The sequence below is a fragment of the Hippopotamus amphibius genome, chromosome 12 (assembly GCF_030028045.1).
Source record: "Hippopotamus amphibius kiboko isolate mHipAmp2 chromosome 12, mHipAmp2.hap2, whole genome shotgun sequence".
In the NCBI taxonomy this organism is placed as follows: domain Eukaryota; kingdom Metazoa; phylum Chordata; class Mammalia; order Artiodactyla; family Hippopotamidae; genus Hippopotamus; species Hippopotamus amphibius.
The window spans coordinates 21,549,425-21,565,746 of record NC_080197.1 but is presented as its reverse complement, the minus strand read 5'-3'; the positions used below and the strand labels follow the sequence as shown (position 1 = coordinate 21,565,746).

The following is a 16,322-nucleotide window of genomic DNA, read 5'->3' as shown; positions in this document are numbered from 1 at the left end:
TGCATCCATTTTCAACAGATTACCAGAATATGGCCAAGTTTAGCTTTTTTTTTAAAAGTACATTTCTTTACACAAGATAAATTAGAAATACGAGGGTGTTTCTGTGGAAGAGGCTAGCTCCCACTGGGATAGTGATGGGATTTTGGTGTGGTTATCACATACCATGTGCACATCCAGACACGTGATTTTATTAGTCTCATGAAATGGACATATACTCATCTCACAAGAGGCCAAAGTGTAAACTAGAATTCGAAATATATTCGTTTACAGTGAACCGAGGTTCTCCAGTACAGACAATACAGTCCATGGACACACTTTCTCCCTGTTGCCAAGTCCACGTGGGAAGCCAAATTGTAATCAGGAAGTGGGCTCAGAGCCAAAGACAATGTAGTTACAGTTGAAGGATATTTATTTCTTGTAGCCCGATGATGAGTGATGAACTCTCCCTGCCTCGTATGATGCCTCTGGAATGACCAGAGTAAGTGGGGCCACCAGCACCTGCGTCTCTCTTTCTCCTGGACAGTGTTGGGTAAAAGCTGCCAAGTGCTTACACTTAGGGAGTTTCTTTGTCTAGACGGTGCTAATAATGCCTCTTCTATTAATATGTTTTCTCCAAATGAATATGAAACAGCCGCCTTCTGGATTTAGCCAAGTCACCTTGATAAGACTTTTCTGTGGCCCCAAATGTTTTAGTCACTCCTGTACTGACAGTCTCTGGGTTTCTTCTGCAGGTGATTAACCTCATCCATTATGTATGAATGTAAACCAGTTTGACCCTCAGAAGATAAGATTATAGGTTCACCATTGAGGGACACAGTTTACGCTGTGATGAAGTGTCTGGGCTCGAGCTAGACTTCAGAGTTCAAACCCAGGCTTCATCATTTGTGTGCTGTGTAGCCTTGGTTCACTGCTTGAGCTTCTGTTTCCTTATCTAGAATGTGGGACTGATGGTACCTACCTCATAGGATTGTTATGAGGACCAGATGAGAGACTCCATGTAGAGTACTGAGTAAGATACCTGCCATGTAGTAAACACTGATGTACAAGGATAATTACTGTTTACCGAGTATTTCATTTTCTTGACTCTTCTTAATCCTCCAACTGTACTTATAAAATATAATAAATGAAATAACAGATGAAAAAAAGTAAGCAAGAAGGTATTAATACCATATTGAAATTAAAATGGGAAGAAAAGGGGTATAAGTTATTGATAAAAATCAAAGCAGAGTTTAAGCATAGTTACAATCTCATGTTAAAGATAAAGCTAGGAGACCAAAAGGATAAAGAGTTACCTATTCACCGCTCCTGCCCATGTTAAAACTAAAAGTGAAAATAGCTTTTTTTTTTTAAGATTTTTTTTTGATGTGGACCATTTTTAAAGCCTTTGTTGAATTTGTTACAATATTGCTTCTGTTTTATGTTTTGGTTTTTTGGCCATGAGGCACGTGGGTTCTCAGCTCCCTGACCAGGGATTATACCCGCACCCCGACATTGGAAGGCAAAGTCTTAACCACTGGACTGCCAGGGAATTCCCAGTGAAAGTAGCTTTAAAAATAGAAGTTGAAACTAAAGCAGCAGTAAATCTAAGGCTCACCCCCCTTTTCCCCAATGCCATTTCAAGGCTGCCTTCCCCTTGGCTGCCTCCTGTAGGCTGGTGTTCTGTTTGGACCCTGGACATTGGTATGCAAGGTTGTCCTCTTACTTCCTTAAACTCAACCTCGCTGAAGCTCAGTCTGGTCCTCTGCACCAGCTTTCCTTGATTTCCCTGCCTGTGCTTGTTGGTGGTACCGTCATTCTCCCAATTTCTAAACTGGAAATCTTTCTGTCATCTCTCTCTTGAATGTCACACATCGGACTCTCCGTTTGCAATGCTTCATATTTAGCACATGAAGTATGAGTTAATGCCTTCAGTTTCTTCATGCTCAGATCAGTCTTGTGTATTGCTGCCCAATTTTCTTGAAACAGTTACAGCGTATACTGCCTCCCAGGTAAAGTCCAGGTTCTAGCTCTACATTCAAGGCTTTCACAGTGAAGCCCTAACTACACCTCTTGCAGTTCATTTCCAAATGAAACCTGGAGGCTTTCATGGGCTTTCTCTAGGACCCCTCAAATAGCGTTCGTATTCATATTCTGTTTCCATCTTCTTTCCTTTACTTAGGTCATTTCCCATTCCTAGAGTGCCGTGTGTGGCTCTCTCTGTCTGTATTCAAATTGTCCTTTAGGTTCTCCTTGACCACCCACCCACCCATCCATCCGCAGATGGATTTACAAAATATCATTTACAGAATATCTGCAAAGAACCCAAACCTTTCCCCTTTCCCTGCCCCAAACAAAAGGAAGCACAGAGTCCAAACAATCGACAGGAAAGCATCTAGATGAGTCCTTCGATTACCTGCAGCAGAATCTCCTTTGTGTGTTTGTAGAAATGCAGATTCACCCTAGCCCTACTGAATCAACAGCCCTGGGAGGAGGGCTAGGAATCTTCATTTTTAACAAATATCCTAAAAGATTTTTACCCTAAGAGTTGAGAACTACATATTTAGACCCTAAATAATGCTAAATTCAAAAGCCAAACAATCAATATCTTATTTAGCCAGGAAGGCAGCATCCTGTCTCTCCTAGTCTTCACCAAACACATTGTTGGTGTGGAGTCCGATGAGTTGAGCAGTGATCAGAGTGGGAGAATTTGGCAGGTTTTTACTTCATTTCGAACCAGAAATTTGTGGAATACCTTCATGATTTTCAAGATCATCGGGTGTATCTGTAGTCAAATGTGAGTACAGAAATACGTTCTGAAGCTAAGTACATGGGATCTTGGAACTATCTGTGACTTTTCAGTGGCCAAACTCGTGCTTCTACTCCCAATGAATGGGTAAAGGAAGGCCCAGTTGAAATATAGATGTAACCTATGGGTGCTTTATCGTGAACTTGGCTTTAGAGGAAGAGATGAAAGCATATTCTTTTTGTTTGTTGTTTTCACAAGTTAATAAATGAAAAATATTAAATTAGGTAATACATGCATGTTGAACAAAATTCAAAGGTCTCCTTCACACCCCTGCTCCCCCACCGCTTTCTTCTGCTCCTTGGAGACAGTACAGTTACTAGTTTCTTGTTTTGTTTTTCTTCAGAGTAGCTTATATATAAAGAAGCATATACGTATTTACCCCTTCTTTAAAAACACAAATAGTAGTGTATCATTCACACTATCTGCACTTTGCTTTCTTACCATAGCAGCCCTCATTGACCATTCCACATCAGTACCAATAAGCATTTGTTCTTTTAGCAGCTGTGTATTACTCCATTATTGGAGTCTTTCACAACCACTGTGTAACCACTCCCCTGTTGATGAACATTTAGGCTGTTTGAATTTTTGCTCTTATGAACAATACTGCAGTGAGTGTGCTTGTACCTACATCTTTGTTCACACGTATTAGGATGTCTGTAGTATAACTTCTTAAAAGTAAAAATCTTGAATCAAAGTGTACGTGCGTTATACATTTTGATAAGTTATTACACTTAGTTGCAGTTGTATTGCCTTATACTGACACCAGTAGTACCTGAGATATATTTTGGTATATATTAGAAATATATTTTGATAGTTCTTTTAAAAGTTTCCTTTTCTTTGGCAAACAGCCCATTTCATAATGTTTAAATATCTTTGTTCAGGTCTTTTGAGAAAATGTATGTTTATTTATAATGTTTGGTTATATTTTTTCAGCTTAGGAATCATATATTATACTTGGTAGAAAACTATCAGACAGTGGTGATTGTTGGAGAAACAGGATGTGGGAAAAGCACGCAGATTCCACAAGTGAGTATACATTTCAGTGTGTCTTTGTGCTTAGATTTGATTGGAAGCATTTTGTGACTTGAGAACTCTACCATTTTTTTGCATTTTTAAGATCTCCTCTCAGAGGAAATAGTCAAGCCAACTAGATTTTTTTTTGAATTTTTATTAAACTTTTAATTTCTTTGATTAGAAGAAGTAATAGTCATCTTCAATTTATTATAATTCCAAAATAAGAATAGTCATACTCTGAAAGTAACAGTGGGGGCTCATTTGAAGAGGTGTAATGCATAGTTTTTGTCCTCAGATAATTGCAGTTGAAGAGGAGGGGTAAGATGAATACCACTCTATTTGTGAATAAAAATTATAGAATTAGGCAGTGCTGTGCAAGAAACCTCTCTTACAGGGCAAAACTCCTATCTGGTGTGGATAGAAGTAGAAAGGATCAGGAAAGGGCTTGTAGAAGAAAAGGCATTGGAAGTAGACCTTGAAAAGATAAAGAAATACATTAGGGGAAAAAAAAGGCAAAGAAATAGACCTCGAATGATCAGTGGGAGCTGGCTGGGAAGATGTCCTCATCCAGTGAATATTGTAGTTAGAGATATTGGGGTGGAGAAGTACTTGGAGCTCAACAGAGTGGACAGACAGGATCAAGAGTGGAAAGATAGGGTGAAGTCAGAGTGTGTTTTAAGTGCCTCACTTGGAGGGTGAAGAAAGATATTTAAGTAGTCAGGGATAAGAGTCCTTGCAGGTTTTCTTTCCTTTTTTAATATAGATTTTTACTGAAGTATAAAATACATGTCAGAAAGTACCGATATCATAATTGTATAGCTTGATTGTACCTTCACAAGTGAATACAGCTGTGCTAGCAGCACTCAGATTAAGAAATAGAACATTACCAGAATCCTGGAAGCCCCATGTCCTCTTATGGTCTCCTGCCCTTTTTTCCTGCCCCCACAAACATATACACAAAAGTAACACTTATTTTGTCTTCTAGTTCTGCATATTTTTGAACTCTTATAAAAAAAAAATAAAGCTTCCTTTACCCAACCCAGTAATGGGTTTAGGATGGGGCCCAGATATAGGTTTTTGGCTTTTTTTTTCTTTCAGACCTTTATTGGAGAATAATTGCTTTACAGTGTTGTGCCAGTTTCCACGGTACAACAAAGTGTATCAGAGTTCCCCAGATGATCTAACGTGCAGCTGGGGAAAGGTAGGCAGAAGAGAGTGACCTGGTGGGGAAAGGACAGGAGAGGAGATGGTGACCTGGAGGGAGAACGTATGTGTAGATGGTGTCAGGACCCTTGCAAAATTACTTGCTTCTTACAGAGAGACACAGGAGAAGGGCCATGTTACGTTACTGAGAGATTATCAGTAGGTAATAATTATAATAGTTCTACATAAAGTGATCACTTTACATATATTAATCTGTTTAGTCCTCAGTGACCTTGTGAGGTAGGCGCTATTGTTATCTTCATTTTACAGATGAGTACACTGTAGAAGGTGGTGAGGTGGGGAATATAGAACAGAGGTAAACGGCCACGTGAGATTAGATGATTTTAGTTTGTTTTGAAATTAGTCAGTATGGTTATTTAGTCAGTTGAGGATAAACTGTGTTGTGGTAACAAACAACCTGAAAATCTCTGTGGCTTAAAAACACAAAGATGTTTTTCTTCCTCATACTATGTGGTCTTCTTGGATTGATGACCCAAGATATGGGCTGCATCTTGTGATCACTGGGACTTAGGATGACAGTGCAGCTCCTGTCTGGGACTTGTGGATCTTGTAGCAAATGGCAGAGTTATAAGCTGGCTCTTAAAACTGCAGACTGGAAGTGGCACTTCTCACATTCATAGATCACAGCAGACTACATGGCCAGGCCTGCTAGCAAGCAGGTGGTAGTGCATGTAGTCCTCCCCCAGGGATGGGTAGCAGATATTTGGATCAGTAGTACAATATAGCACAATGACCTGGTCGTTTCCCCCAGCAAAGCTTAGCTGCCAGGGAGCAGAGAGCACCTGCTGCGGGGCTGAGTCCACAGAAAGGATGTCCTGAAAGGGAGAGGGGGTGAGGTCTGAGGATCCAGCCTGGGCAGTGTGGCAGCAAACACGGGTCGTTTTTTGTTTCTTTGGATTTTTGTGTTTAATTTTAAGTTTTATTTTAATGTTTTTAATATTGGGGGAAAATTTGATATTTTCACATGGTTTACAATTCAGAAGACATGAAAGAACATAAAAAGAGAAAGATTTCCTTTCTTTCCTATCTTCTAATTCTTCCTTTATGCAGATGCAACTGATGTTATAAGTTTCTTGGATAGGGATTTTTTTATTGGCTTTACAGAGAAATGTGTGTAAATATATACATATATATGTATATATACAGATATGTATTCCTCCCCTTTTAAAAATACAAATGGTAGTGTCTATACATGCTTTATGTATTTTGTTTCTTGTTTTTTTCCCCCACCTAATATATCGTTCTCTTTTCAGCTAGATTCTACATAATTTATTTTACCAATTCCAAGATTGTTTCCAGTTTTGTGTTATCACAATGATGCAATGAGTCAATTTGCATCTATCTCAATTTGCACACATATGGGTGCACTTACAGAATAAATTTAGTAGTTATGGAGTTGCTGGGTCAAAGGGCACATGCATTTGAATTTATTTTTTAGGAACTGTATTTTTTAAATAAGCATTGTGTTTTTTGAATAAAAAATACATTTATGGTACAAAGTGCAGAAAGCACAAAGGAATAAATGGTAAAAAGTGAATCTCCTAAGTTTGCTGGTGAAAATGACTAGATGCTTGTGATAGATTATGTTATTGGCCCAACTATCTGCTCCCCCTCCTGTAGCAGGTTTATTCCTCTTTTTCCTTACCACTCAGTTCCACCTCTCTGAGACAGTCATGGTTTCCAGCTTCTTGTGGAGCTAAATGTGACTTACGGCCTAGGAAAACTGGAAGGCCATGGCTGAGGAGCTGAGGGTCACAGCAAGAATATGAAGCAGGTTTTTGTCAACAAACTGTTTTGGTAGATTTATATCTTTCCTTGGAAAAGTACAGCATGCTCTATCACTCAACACCAGTTTTGAAATTTCACAAACTATGTGTGGAAGCTAGATGATATTTTTTCCCTAAAGCACTATCAAAATAATGGACTGTGAAAACAAGCTTTTCACTACAATTTTTGTTAGTACCATTTTGGGTGGAGTTCTTCCTAATCCCACTCTTTAACACGAAGACCAGATTTGGTGACCCTTAAAAAGAGCGAAGAGAACTGAGATGGAATTCAACAGCCTCCCTCTGTGACATCCATTGCCTCTTGATGTCAACACTATATCTGCTTTTGCAGCATCTTAAAATTTCCACCTGTCAGCAACCATAAGCAGGCAGAAGTCTGAATCTCAGGTATATTGAGAGACTGGCTTCATGGGCAGATTTATTATTTTGGAAATTGTATTTCTTTCCCTTAGCGCTACTACTAAGGGGTTGACTGCAAGCGTGTGTGTTTTATTATGGGTGGTGGAACTGTGTCCTGGTGATGTGGCTTTGATTTGCTGAGCTTGAATCCTAGCCCTTAGATTTTTATCTGTGTCCTCGGACAAGTCACATGGCCTCTTTGTTTCCTCATCCCTAAATTGCTGATGATGCTGTTACCTTCCACATTGGATTTGTTGTGAGGATTAAACGGGGTTGTGCATGCCAGTCGGTTCCTGGCACTTAGTGATGTAGTTGGTGAATCTTAGCCATTATTCTTATAGTTCTGTTTCTGCATTTTTGTTGATTGGGATGGTTGGTGGTATTTTGTATATGTATTCAATGCAAGAGAGAGAAACTTCACAGTTTTTATAGCCCAAAGACTACATTATCTAAAAACACTCTGTTTCTTACAGTCATTTTTTAAATTATTATTTTTAGCCAATTTTAGACTAACAGGAAAGTTGCAAAAATAATGCAGAATTCCCTTAGACCCCTTACACCACTTCCCCTACTACAATAATCAAAAGCAGGACAGTAGCAACACCAGTAATCAGACTACAGATCTTATGTAAAACTCGTCAGTTTCTCCACCATTGTTCTTTCTCAGAAGATCAAGGATCCTACATGTACATTGCATTTGGTTCTTATTTCTCCCCGGTCTCCTCCAGTCTATGAAAGTTCCTCATTCTTTCTTCATCTTTTATGACCTTGATATTTTTGAAGAGTACCAGGTATTTATTTTATAAAATATCCCTCAATGTGGGTTTGTGTGATATTTTCTCATGATTGGAATGAGCTTATGCATTTTTGGTAAGAATCCCATAGAAATGAGGTGTCCTTAGTGCATCGTATCAAGAAGGTTGACTTGGGGGTCTTACCAGTCACTGGTGAGGTTAATTTGATCACTTTGTTAAGGTGTCAGGTTTCATCTACAAGGTTACTCTTTCCCTTTGTAGTTGATAAATGTCTTGGAGGAGATATTTTTAGACTGCAAATAATCTGCTCCTTTTCAAACTGTTGCTTACTAATTTTAGCATCCCTCGGTGGGTCTTGTCTGCAGCAGTTACTCAGGTGTTTCCCTAATAATGATTTTCTCTATTCCTTTCTCCTTCTACCCTTATTAAATGGAATTTTCTGTAAGGAAGAACTGTCCTTTCTCCCTCATTTATTTATTTATTCAATTATTTAGGTGTATTGGTATGGATTCATGGATATTTATTTTGTTCTGTGGGTTAAAATCCAGTACTATCATTATTTATTTTGTTGGTTAGATGGTCCAGCTTTGGTCACTAGAAGCTTCTTCAGTTTGGCTCCTGTGCTCTTTCTAAAAGCCTCCATTTATTTTTTTGAACACTTCCTTACTTTTTAGTAACGCAAACTGTTTCAGGCTTGTCTTATATTTTTCCTGTACTAGCCTTGGGATCAACCACTTCTCCAAGGAGCTCTGGTTCCTTTTATTGGAGAATGGTGTTTAAAAATCAAGATTTGGCTACTAGGGTGCTCATTGTTACTGAGGTGTCATTGCTGTAAGTTTCAGTGGGCAGATTTAGGAAATATATATGAATACTAAATCCCTAAATAATCGCATGTATATATCTGTATCAATCTGTATATATATTAAAAATTATGAATTTATGCTGATACTTTGTTGATTCCAGTCCAACACCATAGGGCTCATTCTAGTCTTTCCTTAGTTGTAACTCTTCATCAACAGTGAGAAATCCCATCCTCGGTATCTATAATGTATTTATTTATTTGTTGAATTCTAGTGACACACAAGATAGCTTCAGAATTGCTACCCATACCCCTAACATTTACTAAGTAGATTACAGTATATTTAGGTACAGTTCTTTTTGCCTTTGGCCTTCAGTCAAGATACTGTTCTCCAGTTACTTAGGGTGGTTCTTTTCTTTTCCACCCCCTTCAGTGTGGTCAGTTATTCGTTTGTAATACAGAAAGGGTCATTTGTTAGTTTTGCATTTCCTTTTGGTTCCCCTCCACGTCCTGGTTGGTTTTGTGTATTTATTTGGGTATTTGAAGAGTACACGCAACATGGCTGTGGTTCTGAGAGTCAGAGCTACACTAAAAGCTCTACTCAGAGCACTGCCCCTTCCTCTTCATCCCTGCTGCCCTGTTTTCATCTCTCCCTTTTGCCACCCCTTTCCTACCAATCCTCCGTAGACAACCATTCTCTTTAGTTTCTAGTTTGTCCTTCCTTTATTTCTTTTGAACAAATGAGCAGACACATGTATGTAATAACATTTTTAATCTTTTTCTATTATAGAGGTAATATATATTTATTGTAAAACAATTTAGACATTATGAAAACATAACTGATAACTACTGTTATCCATTTTGCATTTTAAAAAAGCATATAATCAAATAAATACATGAGAAATAAGTATATGTGGCAGATAAATTTATAAATAAATCATAATGCGTAGAATCAAATTTAATGTATACTAATAAAATCTAATGGGGTATATACGTGTATATAAAAATCGAATTTTTTTTTGCAATGAGAAATGTTGTTTTATTGGTCTTTTAAAAAAATCTAATTATTTTTATTTACTCTAAATAACTAAAATATTTTGTATGGTTGATATTTATTGAACTGTCTCTGCATGTAGTTTACAATTCTTTGTTCTACAGATTGAGCACTATTCTGAGCGACCCATGGATAGTTTTTTTATTCCTAGATGCAGCTGGAGTACAGGGAAATTTTGTAAGACTGGGGAGTCAGAATATTGAATTTGTGCCTTGGCTCTTCTGATTATTACCTCTGCTGTGATAATGACCTAGCATTTCGAAACCTTAGATCCCTCATTTGCAAAATAGTTTTTTAAACGTCTGCTGGGACAAGAACCATCTGTTACTTCTTTTCTCAGTGATTTTAACACAATCCAGGGTCATCTTGCGGAAGGTTGTTTCAGGAGAAGTGGTGTCAGGTATATACTGAAACATGATTTTATTTGTAGTACCTCGCAGAAGCTGGCTGGACAGCAGAAGGAAGAGTGGTGGGAGTGACCCAGCCCCGAAAAGTGGCTGCCGTTACAGTGAGTTTCTCTTTTGTTGTGAAGACTGTGTCTTCTATTTCAGTGACTTTTTCCTTATTTCCTAAAAGCTGCACTACTCCTCAAGAATTTAATTCTTCAGTTGAAAAAGAGCTATGATCTGATTATTTTTGTAAAATTGATACCTGTACATGATGAATTTTATATAGTAATAAAGTACAGAAATCAAAACAAAAAAAGTAATTAAAACAAAGCCAAACCCAAATCTCACCACCCAGCAAAAACAGTGTGAACATTTGTGAACATCATTTCAAGCTTCTCTTTTATGTTCACATAAAAATGAATGGTTGGCTAGATGGATAGAAATGATTGTATAAAAATGGGTTCATAGCCATATATTTGCTTTTGTTGAATTTAACAAAAGAGGAAACTGCAGTGAGATAAGAGTGATTACTGAACTTTGGATAAATGGTTTTTCACCACAAGAGAATTTATTAAAGCTTGGAAACTAAGAAAAAGGATTACAGAAAGCTTTAGGTATTACTTATTTTTGGAGTGATATTATAGGTAGTTGCGTATTATAAGAGAAAATTAGCATGCTGGTTCTTCCTACCTGTCCTCCCTCCATTTGTGATAAATGCAGTGCTATAATTTTTATTTCAAGATTTATAAATATATATTCTTTTCTGTAATCATCACTCTCATAGGTATTTAACTTTAATTCTAGTTTAATAATTACTAATAATTTTCCAAGGTTTTGCCAACTTTGAATTGCTCATTTCACTGTATTTCTTGATTGCCTGAATTTTATATGCCTGAGAATGTTCGATTGTCGTCTTTGTTGATATAAAATTCTTGAGTCACCCTCTCTAGTTGCTGTACAGACAATGCTTCACTGCCTTTTGGCCTGGAGGATCACTGTATAGAAATAGTCTGAGATCCAGTGGAGTGTTTCCATTCCCTACCTTCCTGGTCTACTTTTTCTGCCTGAATGCCTGTAACATGCTTGTTTTTGCACCAGGATATGTCTTAATGCTGATTGTTCTGTCTCATTTTTTCTTAAATGTGAAAGAACTTTTAATCTTCAGGTTCAATTTCATTGTATCAGGCAGGTTTTCATCCACTATTTTTTTTTTTCTTGATTTTATTTTCCCATAGAAACCTGTGTTGTAAGTAACTTATTCTGAGTGAAGCCTGGTGGGGTTTAGTGAAATCCAAAGCCTTACTTAGGTCAGTCTGATTCACTGATATAGCTATGTTCATCCACTATTTTTTTTAAGTTAATTAATTAATTAATTAATTGGCTGTGTTGGGTCTTTATTGCTGTGCATGGGTTTTCTCTAGGTGCGGTGAGCGGGGGCTACTCTTCATTGCTGTGCATGGGCTTCTCAGCGTGGTGGCTTCTCTTATTGCGGAGCACAGGCTCTAGGCACGAGGGCTTCAGTAGTTGCAGCAGGCAGCTCCGTAGTTGTGGCTCAAGGGCTCTCTAGAGCTCCAGCTCAGTAGTTGTGGCACATGGGCTTAGTTGCTGCATGGCATGTGGGATCTTCCCAGACCAAGGATTGAACCCATGTCCCCTGCATTGGCAAGCAGATTCTTAACCACTGCACCACCAGGGAAGTCCCAGGTTTTCATCTGTTGTATCTTGGCACACTTTTCTGTTCCATTTACTTATTTTTTCTCTTTTCTAAGAACACCAGCACCAATTAAGTGTATATTAGATCTTCTTTGTCTCCTTTTAGTGTTTATCATCCTCTCTGGTATCATCTGTTTTCCAGTTTGTTTTGTGATATTTCTTCAAGCTTGTCCACAATGTTCATGACTGTTTTCAGTCAGATTTATTCTATTTTGATTCCTTTGTATCTCTACCCGGGTTTCATAATCACTTCTTTGAATGCTTTTTTCTTCTTTACTAGATAGAGAAGTGAATATTTAGAATGGGTAGAGATATTACAATACATTACAGATTTTAAAAGCTGATAATACCACAAACATTTAAAAAAATCCAGAAAATAACTAGATTTCTTCTGTTTCTGTTTCTTTGGGTAATCCTTTTATAATTTCTTTTTTAAACTGCTTTTTTGCTCATGTTCCTTTGTTTCCTTCTTTCTTGGTCGGCTTTCATGCAATGGGCTGTGTTAGTACTTTTATGATAATTACTTACCTTTGAGTGGGCCCGTTTGCTGGCTGCAGAATTGTGAGGTTGTGTCATCTGTTGTCCTTTGCTGGGGGGTTGAGGATGAAGATCCGGTCCAGCACCCCTTAGTGATTTGAGAGGTCTGTGATAGCTCGTGGTGAGATTCTTGGCCTCTCTGACTTGGGATTGACACTTGCTGTCGGATCGCCTGCCTTCTCCTTCAACTCCCCCTCCTTTGTGATTCTTTGCTGCAAAGTGGGTCTCCACTGAAGCATTTCTGTGTCTCCTGGTCCTGAACACACTACCGCTTCTTCTCTTCCTAATACAAGGCTTGTCAGCTCTGCCTTTTAGGGAAGTGACACGTTACGGAAACCAGCAGCCTGCTCTGGTTGTGAAGAGGCCTGGGCCTGTCTTCTAGATTCAGACCTCACAGTATTTGACAGCTGTGTTTCCTAGTTTATTGTTTGGGCTTGTGCCAGCTTCCTTTTCCTTCTTTCACTGGTGATGGAGGTTTTGGTTGATAATATGTTTTGTTTATTTATTTATTTATTGTTTTAAATTAGCTCTGAGAGAGGGAAATGGGGGCAAAAACGCCTTTATTTTGCCATCGCTACCTGGACAAGAAATTAATTGTTTCCTTGAGGTATTTTTACTCTGAATTGAGTTTTAATTATTGTATAATTCTTTTTCCCCAAAGTTCATTTCCTAATTGTCTTCAAAGTTAGACATTATCGATGAACATTTCCAAAGTCGTCCGTGTGTGGGTTAAAATGGAGATAAGCAGTTTGGCAACTAGACTGCAACATTAGCCTTAACCTTTTATGTCATGAAAGATGATTCACTTACTTAAAACATTCGAGCAATTTTCTCTGTTTGTGGTTTGGAATCCCAGCTCTTATTCAGTTTGCATTTTTCCTCCAAATTTGTAGCCATGGATAATTTCCACATGCTTTCTCTTCAAGAACAAAGAGTATATAAATAAGCCTTGTAGTATTAATAGAGCTGTCAAGTTTGAAATGCTACATTTCAGAAAGTACTTTGTGTGCAGACTAAAATCTGAAAACAACCTCAGAGCCTAAGAACAGATTGCACAAACCATTTCCTGATCTCTGTGAGAGTTCCTTAATGAGTGTGTTCATTGGACTCATATAGTCTGGGTTTGACTTCAAGACCAGGCCCTGCCTTGACCTATTCAGGACAAGCTCTAAGCCTGTCTTATTTCAGTTTCTTTTTTTGTAAAAAAGAGGGCCTCTTGTCCCTCTTTGTCCCCCAGTCATGGATTGTGTGCATGTTTAATAAGATACAATTTGTGAAAGCTAGGAGCACAGCACCTGCACATAGGAGGTGCTCAGTGATTGGTGATTGGTTTTCCTTTTGACCTTTTTCCTTTATCTGTGTGTTTCTATCAAAAAGATATATTTATCCAGTCTAATTGCTGAGGTTATTGGGAGTAGAACTTAAACAGTAGAGGTAAAAATCTTTTAAAGAGCCAATAGACTATGGCCTTTCAAATGTCCAGTGGAGTGATCATACATGATAACATTTCTAAAAAGGAATTTGAAAATACAATCCATTTTATAGCAAATATATACAAATAGTGAAGTAATAAGAATAGGTATGTTTGGCTTCATAAAATGGTTACATTTCTATGGAGAGGTTGGTTCATTTATGCTCATGCTTATGGGCCGGTTTTCCCCATAAGCTCCAGTATCTCTATACACACATTCTCTGTACCATTTTTCAAGATTTATAGTTTAATGATCTGTAGGGTTGAAATTGAAACAATAACAATAACAAAACTGTCCTGGTGAAATACTGGTTATCGGGAGCTGTAACCTCCAGAGGTAGAGCAGTGTAGGATGAATTTCTGGTTTCATAAGATGTTTTGAAAGACTACGTGGTGTACACCAGCTGCTCGGTGACTGATTCTTTCTTGGCCTCTTGAACCTGTAATTTCAAGTTATCAGGCAGAACCACTTCTGATCCTCATCTGCTCTTCAGTTTTTTAAACACTGATGGTCAGATAACGCCCAGTGTGCTAGGCTCGCAGAGCTGAGTGCAGGGAGCCCCTGGGCTCCTGAGCCTGAGGCTGCTGTGGCCCAATGGCTGAGCTCAAAGCGCTGCCTCAGGACACCTCCTGTGCCAGCTCATGTCCAAAACTCAGGACGAAGGGGCTACATGGGGAGGTTGCCTCACCTGTGAAAGGAGGAGATGAGATGCGTGGGGGTTGGTTGGTGGGCAGGGTCCCCAGGAAGGCTCTATAATTCTGCTTCCCTTTTGTTCCTTTTAGTTAGGTAGTTTACATAATGAGCATTAAACTGTTTATTTTCTTTCAAGGTAAACTATGTTATAAGCATTATTGCTCTTTTATATTTATTCATTATTTCAGATACTTTCTATTAATAAGTTAATAGACTTTGAATGGCCTTCTGGTGTAATAGGAGATCTTGCACTTGGGTTCTTTTTTTCTGTTTCCTACCCCCACCATTTATTTGTCATATAGTGGTAGATGAAAAATATATCTACAACTTATGGTGTTCATAATACATTTTGTATTTTGTTTTCTACCTTTACTTGATTATGTTAACTCGGAGCCTTTGTTAATTTTCTCATCTACTCATCTTCCTTTTAAAAATCTTTTAAGCTGCATTCTTGTCTCTTTTTAAAAATAATTAATTAATTAATTAGGCTGTGTTGGGTCTTTGTTGCTGTGCGTGGGCTTTCTCTAGTTGTGGCAAGTGGGGGCTACTTTTCCTTTTAGTACATGGGCTTCTCATTGCAGTGGCTCCTCTTGTTGCAAAGCACGGGCTCTAGGTGCTTGGGCTTCAGTAGTTGTGGCACATGGACTCAGTAGTTGTGTCTCATGGGCTCTACAGCAGAGGCTCAGCAGTTGTGGCACAAGAGTTTAGTTGCTCCGCAGCATGTGGGATCTTCCAGGCCCAGGGATTGAACCCAGGTCCCCTGCATTAGCAGGCAGATTCTTAACCACTGTGCCACGAGGGAAGTCCCTTCATTCTTGTCTTTATTTCCCTTTTAAGTAGTTTTGGTAGCTGGGATGCTGTTGTAGATTGTTCTAGATTATCTTGCTATGGAAACGTTATTCTTTTGTTTCCAAAGAGAAAATGAACATGGCCAAGTATTGAATTTGATCGTTCTTGTTCCCTTGCCTGCGTGGTCCAGTGGAAGGTGTTTTATTTCAAGGCATGAAGCCATGGAAATTTGTCCCCACTTGGTGTGCAAAAGAAAGCTTTAGGAACAGAGTGAATCTTGAAATATCTTCTGCTTCTGTTTTTGCTTTGGCCACCAGGAAATCTAGAGCTGAATTTGTGGCTCAACTTAAATAACTTTGGCATACCTATGTTTTTAAAATTTTCTCATTGACTTTGATATTTTGAATTTTATCTATAATTTCTTTGATCCTGATCTGTAACATTTTTACATGATTCCATTTTTATTCTGTATTTATTGTTCTTATTAATCGCCTCAGGTCAATTATAGAATGAGGTGAGATATATAAAATTGATAGATTACAAAAGTTATCACACTAGTTCTCTAATAACCTGCCCCCTTCTCTTCTTATTTTCCACTGTGTTCAGCATACTATTTAAAAAATAAATGACCTTTAGATTTTCTATAGTATGTGCTCTGGGCAGTAAATTCTATGTCTCTATTCTCAGCATGATCTTTCTTCCCAAAGGTTGCAGGGAGAGTGGCTGAGGAAAGGGGTGCTGTGCTGGGCCACGAGGTGGGTTACTGCATCCGCTTTGATGACTGCACCAGCCCTCTGGCTACGAGAATTAAGGTGAGGTGTGGAGCTGCTTTTCCTATTGTGAATAAGGAAGATTTTTGAGGGGAGATAAAAACATACAGCCATTGCTGCTGACTAAGGCACTGATACCTTG

General features: G+C 38.4%; 1 protein-coding gene across 4 annotated transcripts in view; it reads left to right on the top strand.

The window, feature by feature from the left end:
• DHX35 (DEAH-box helicase 35) overlaps nucleotides 1-16,322 on the top strand; it is a 68,617-nt gene that overhangs the window by 6,428 nt on the left and 45,867 nt on the right. For all 4 annotated transcript variants that reach the window (XR_009048503.1, XM_057703390.1, XM_057703391.1 and 1 more), the window contains exons 3-5: nucleotides 3,719-3,811; nucleotides 10,248-10,325; nucleotides 16,118-16,222. Coding sequence is in view for 3 of the 4 variants with exons in the window: in XM_057703390.1 (XP_057559373.1) it covers nucleotides 3,719-3,811; nucleotides 10,248-10,325; nucleotides 16,118-16,222 (276 nt within the window). In the remaining variant the exon portion in view is untranslated. The remainder of the gene's footprint in view (nucleotides 1-3,718; nucleotides 3,812-10,247; nucleotides 10,326-16,117; nucleotides 16,223-16,322) is intronic.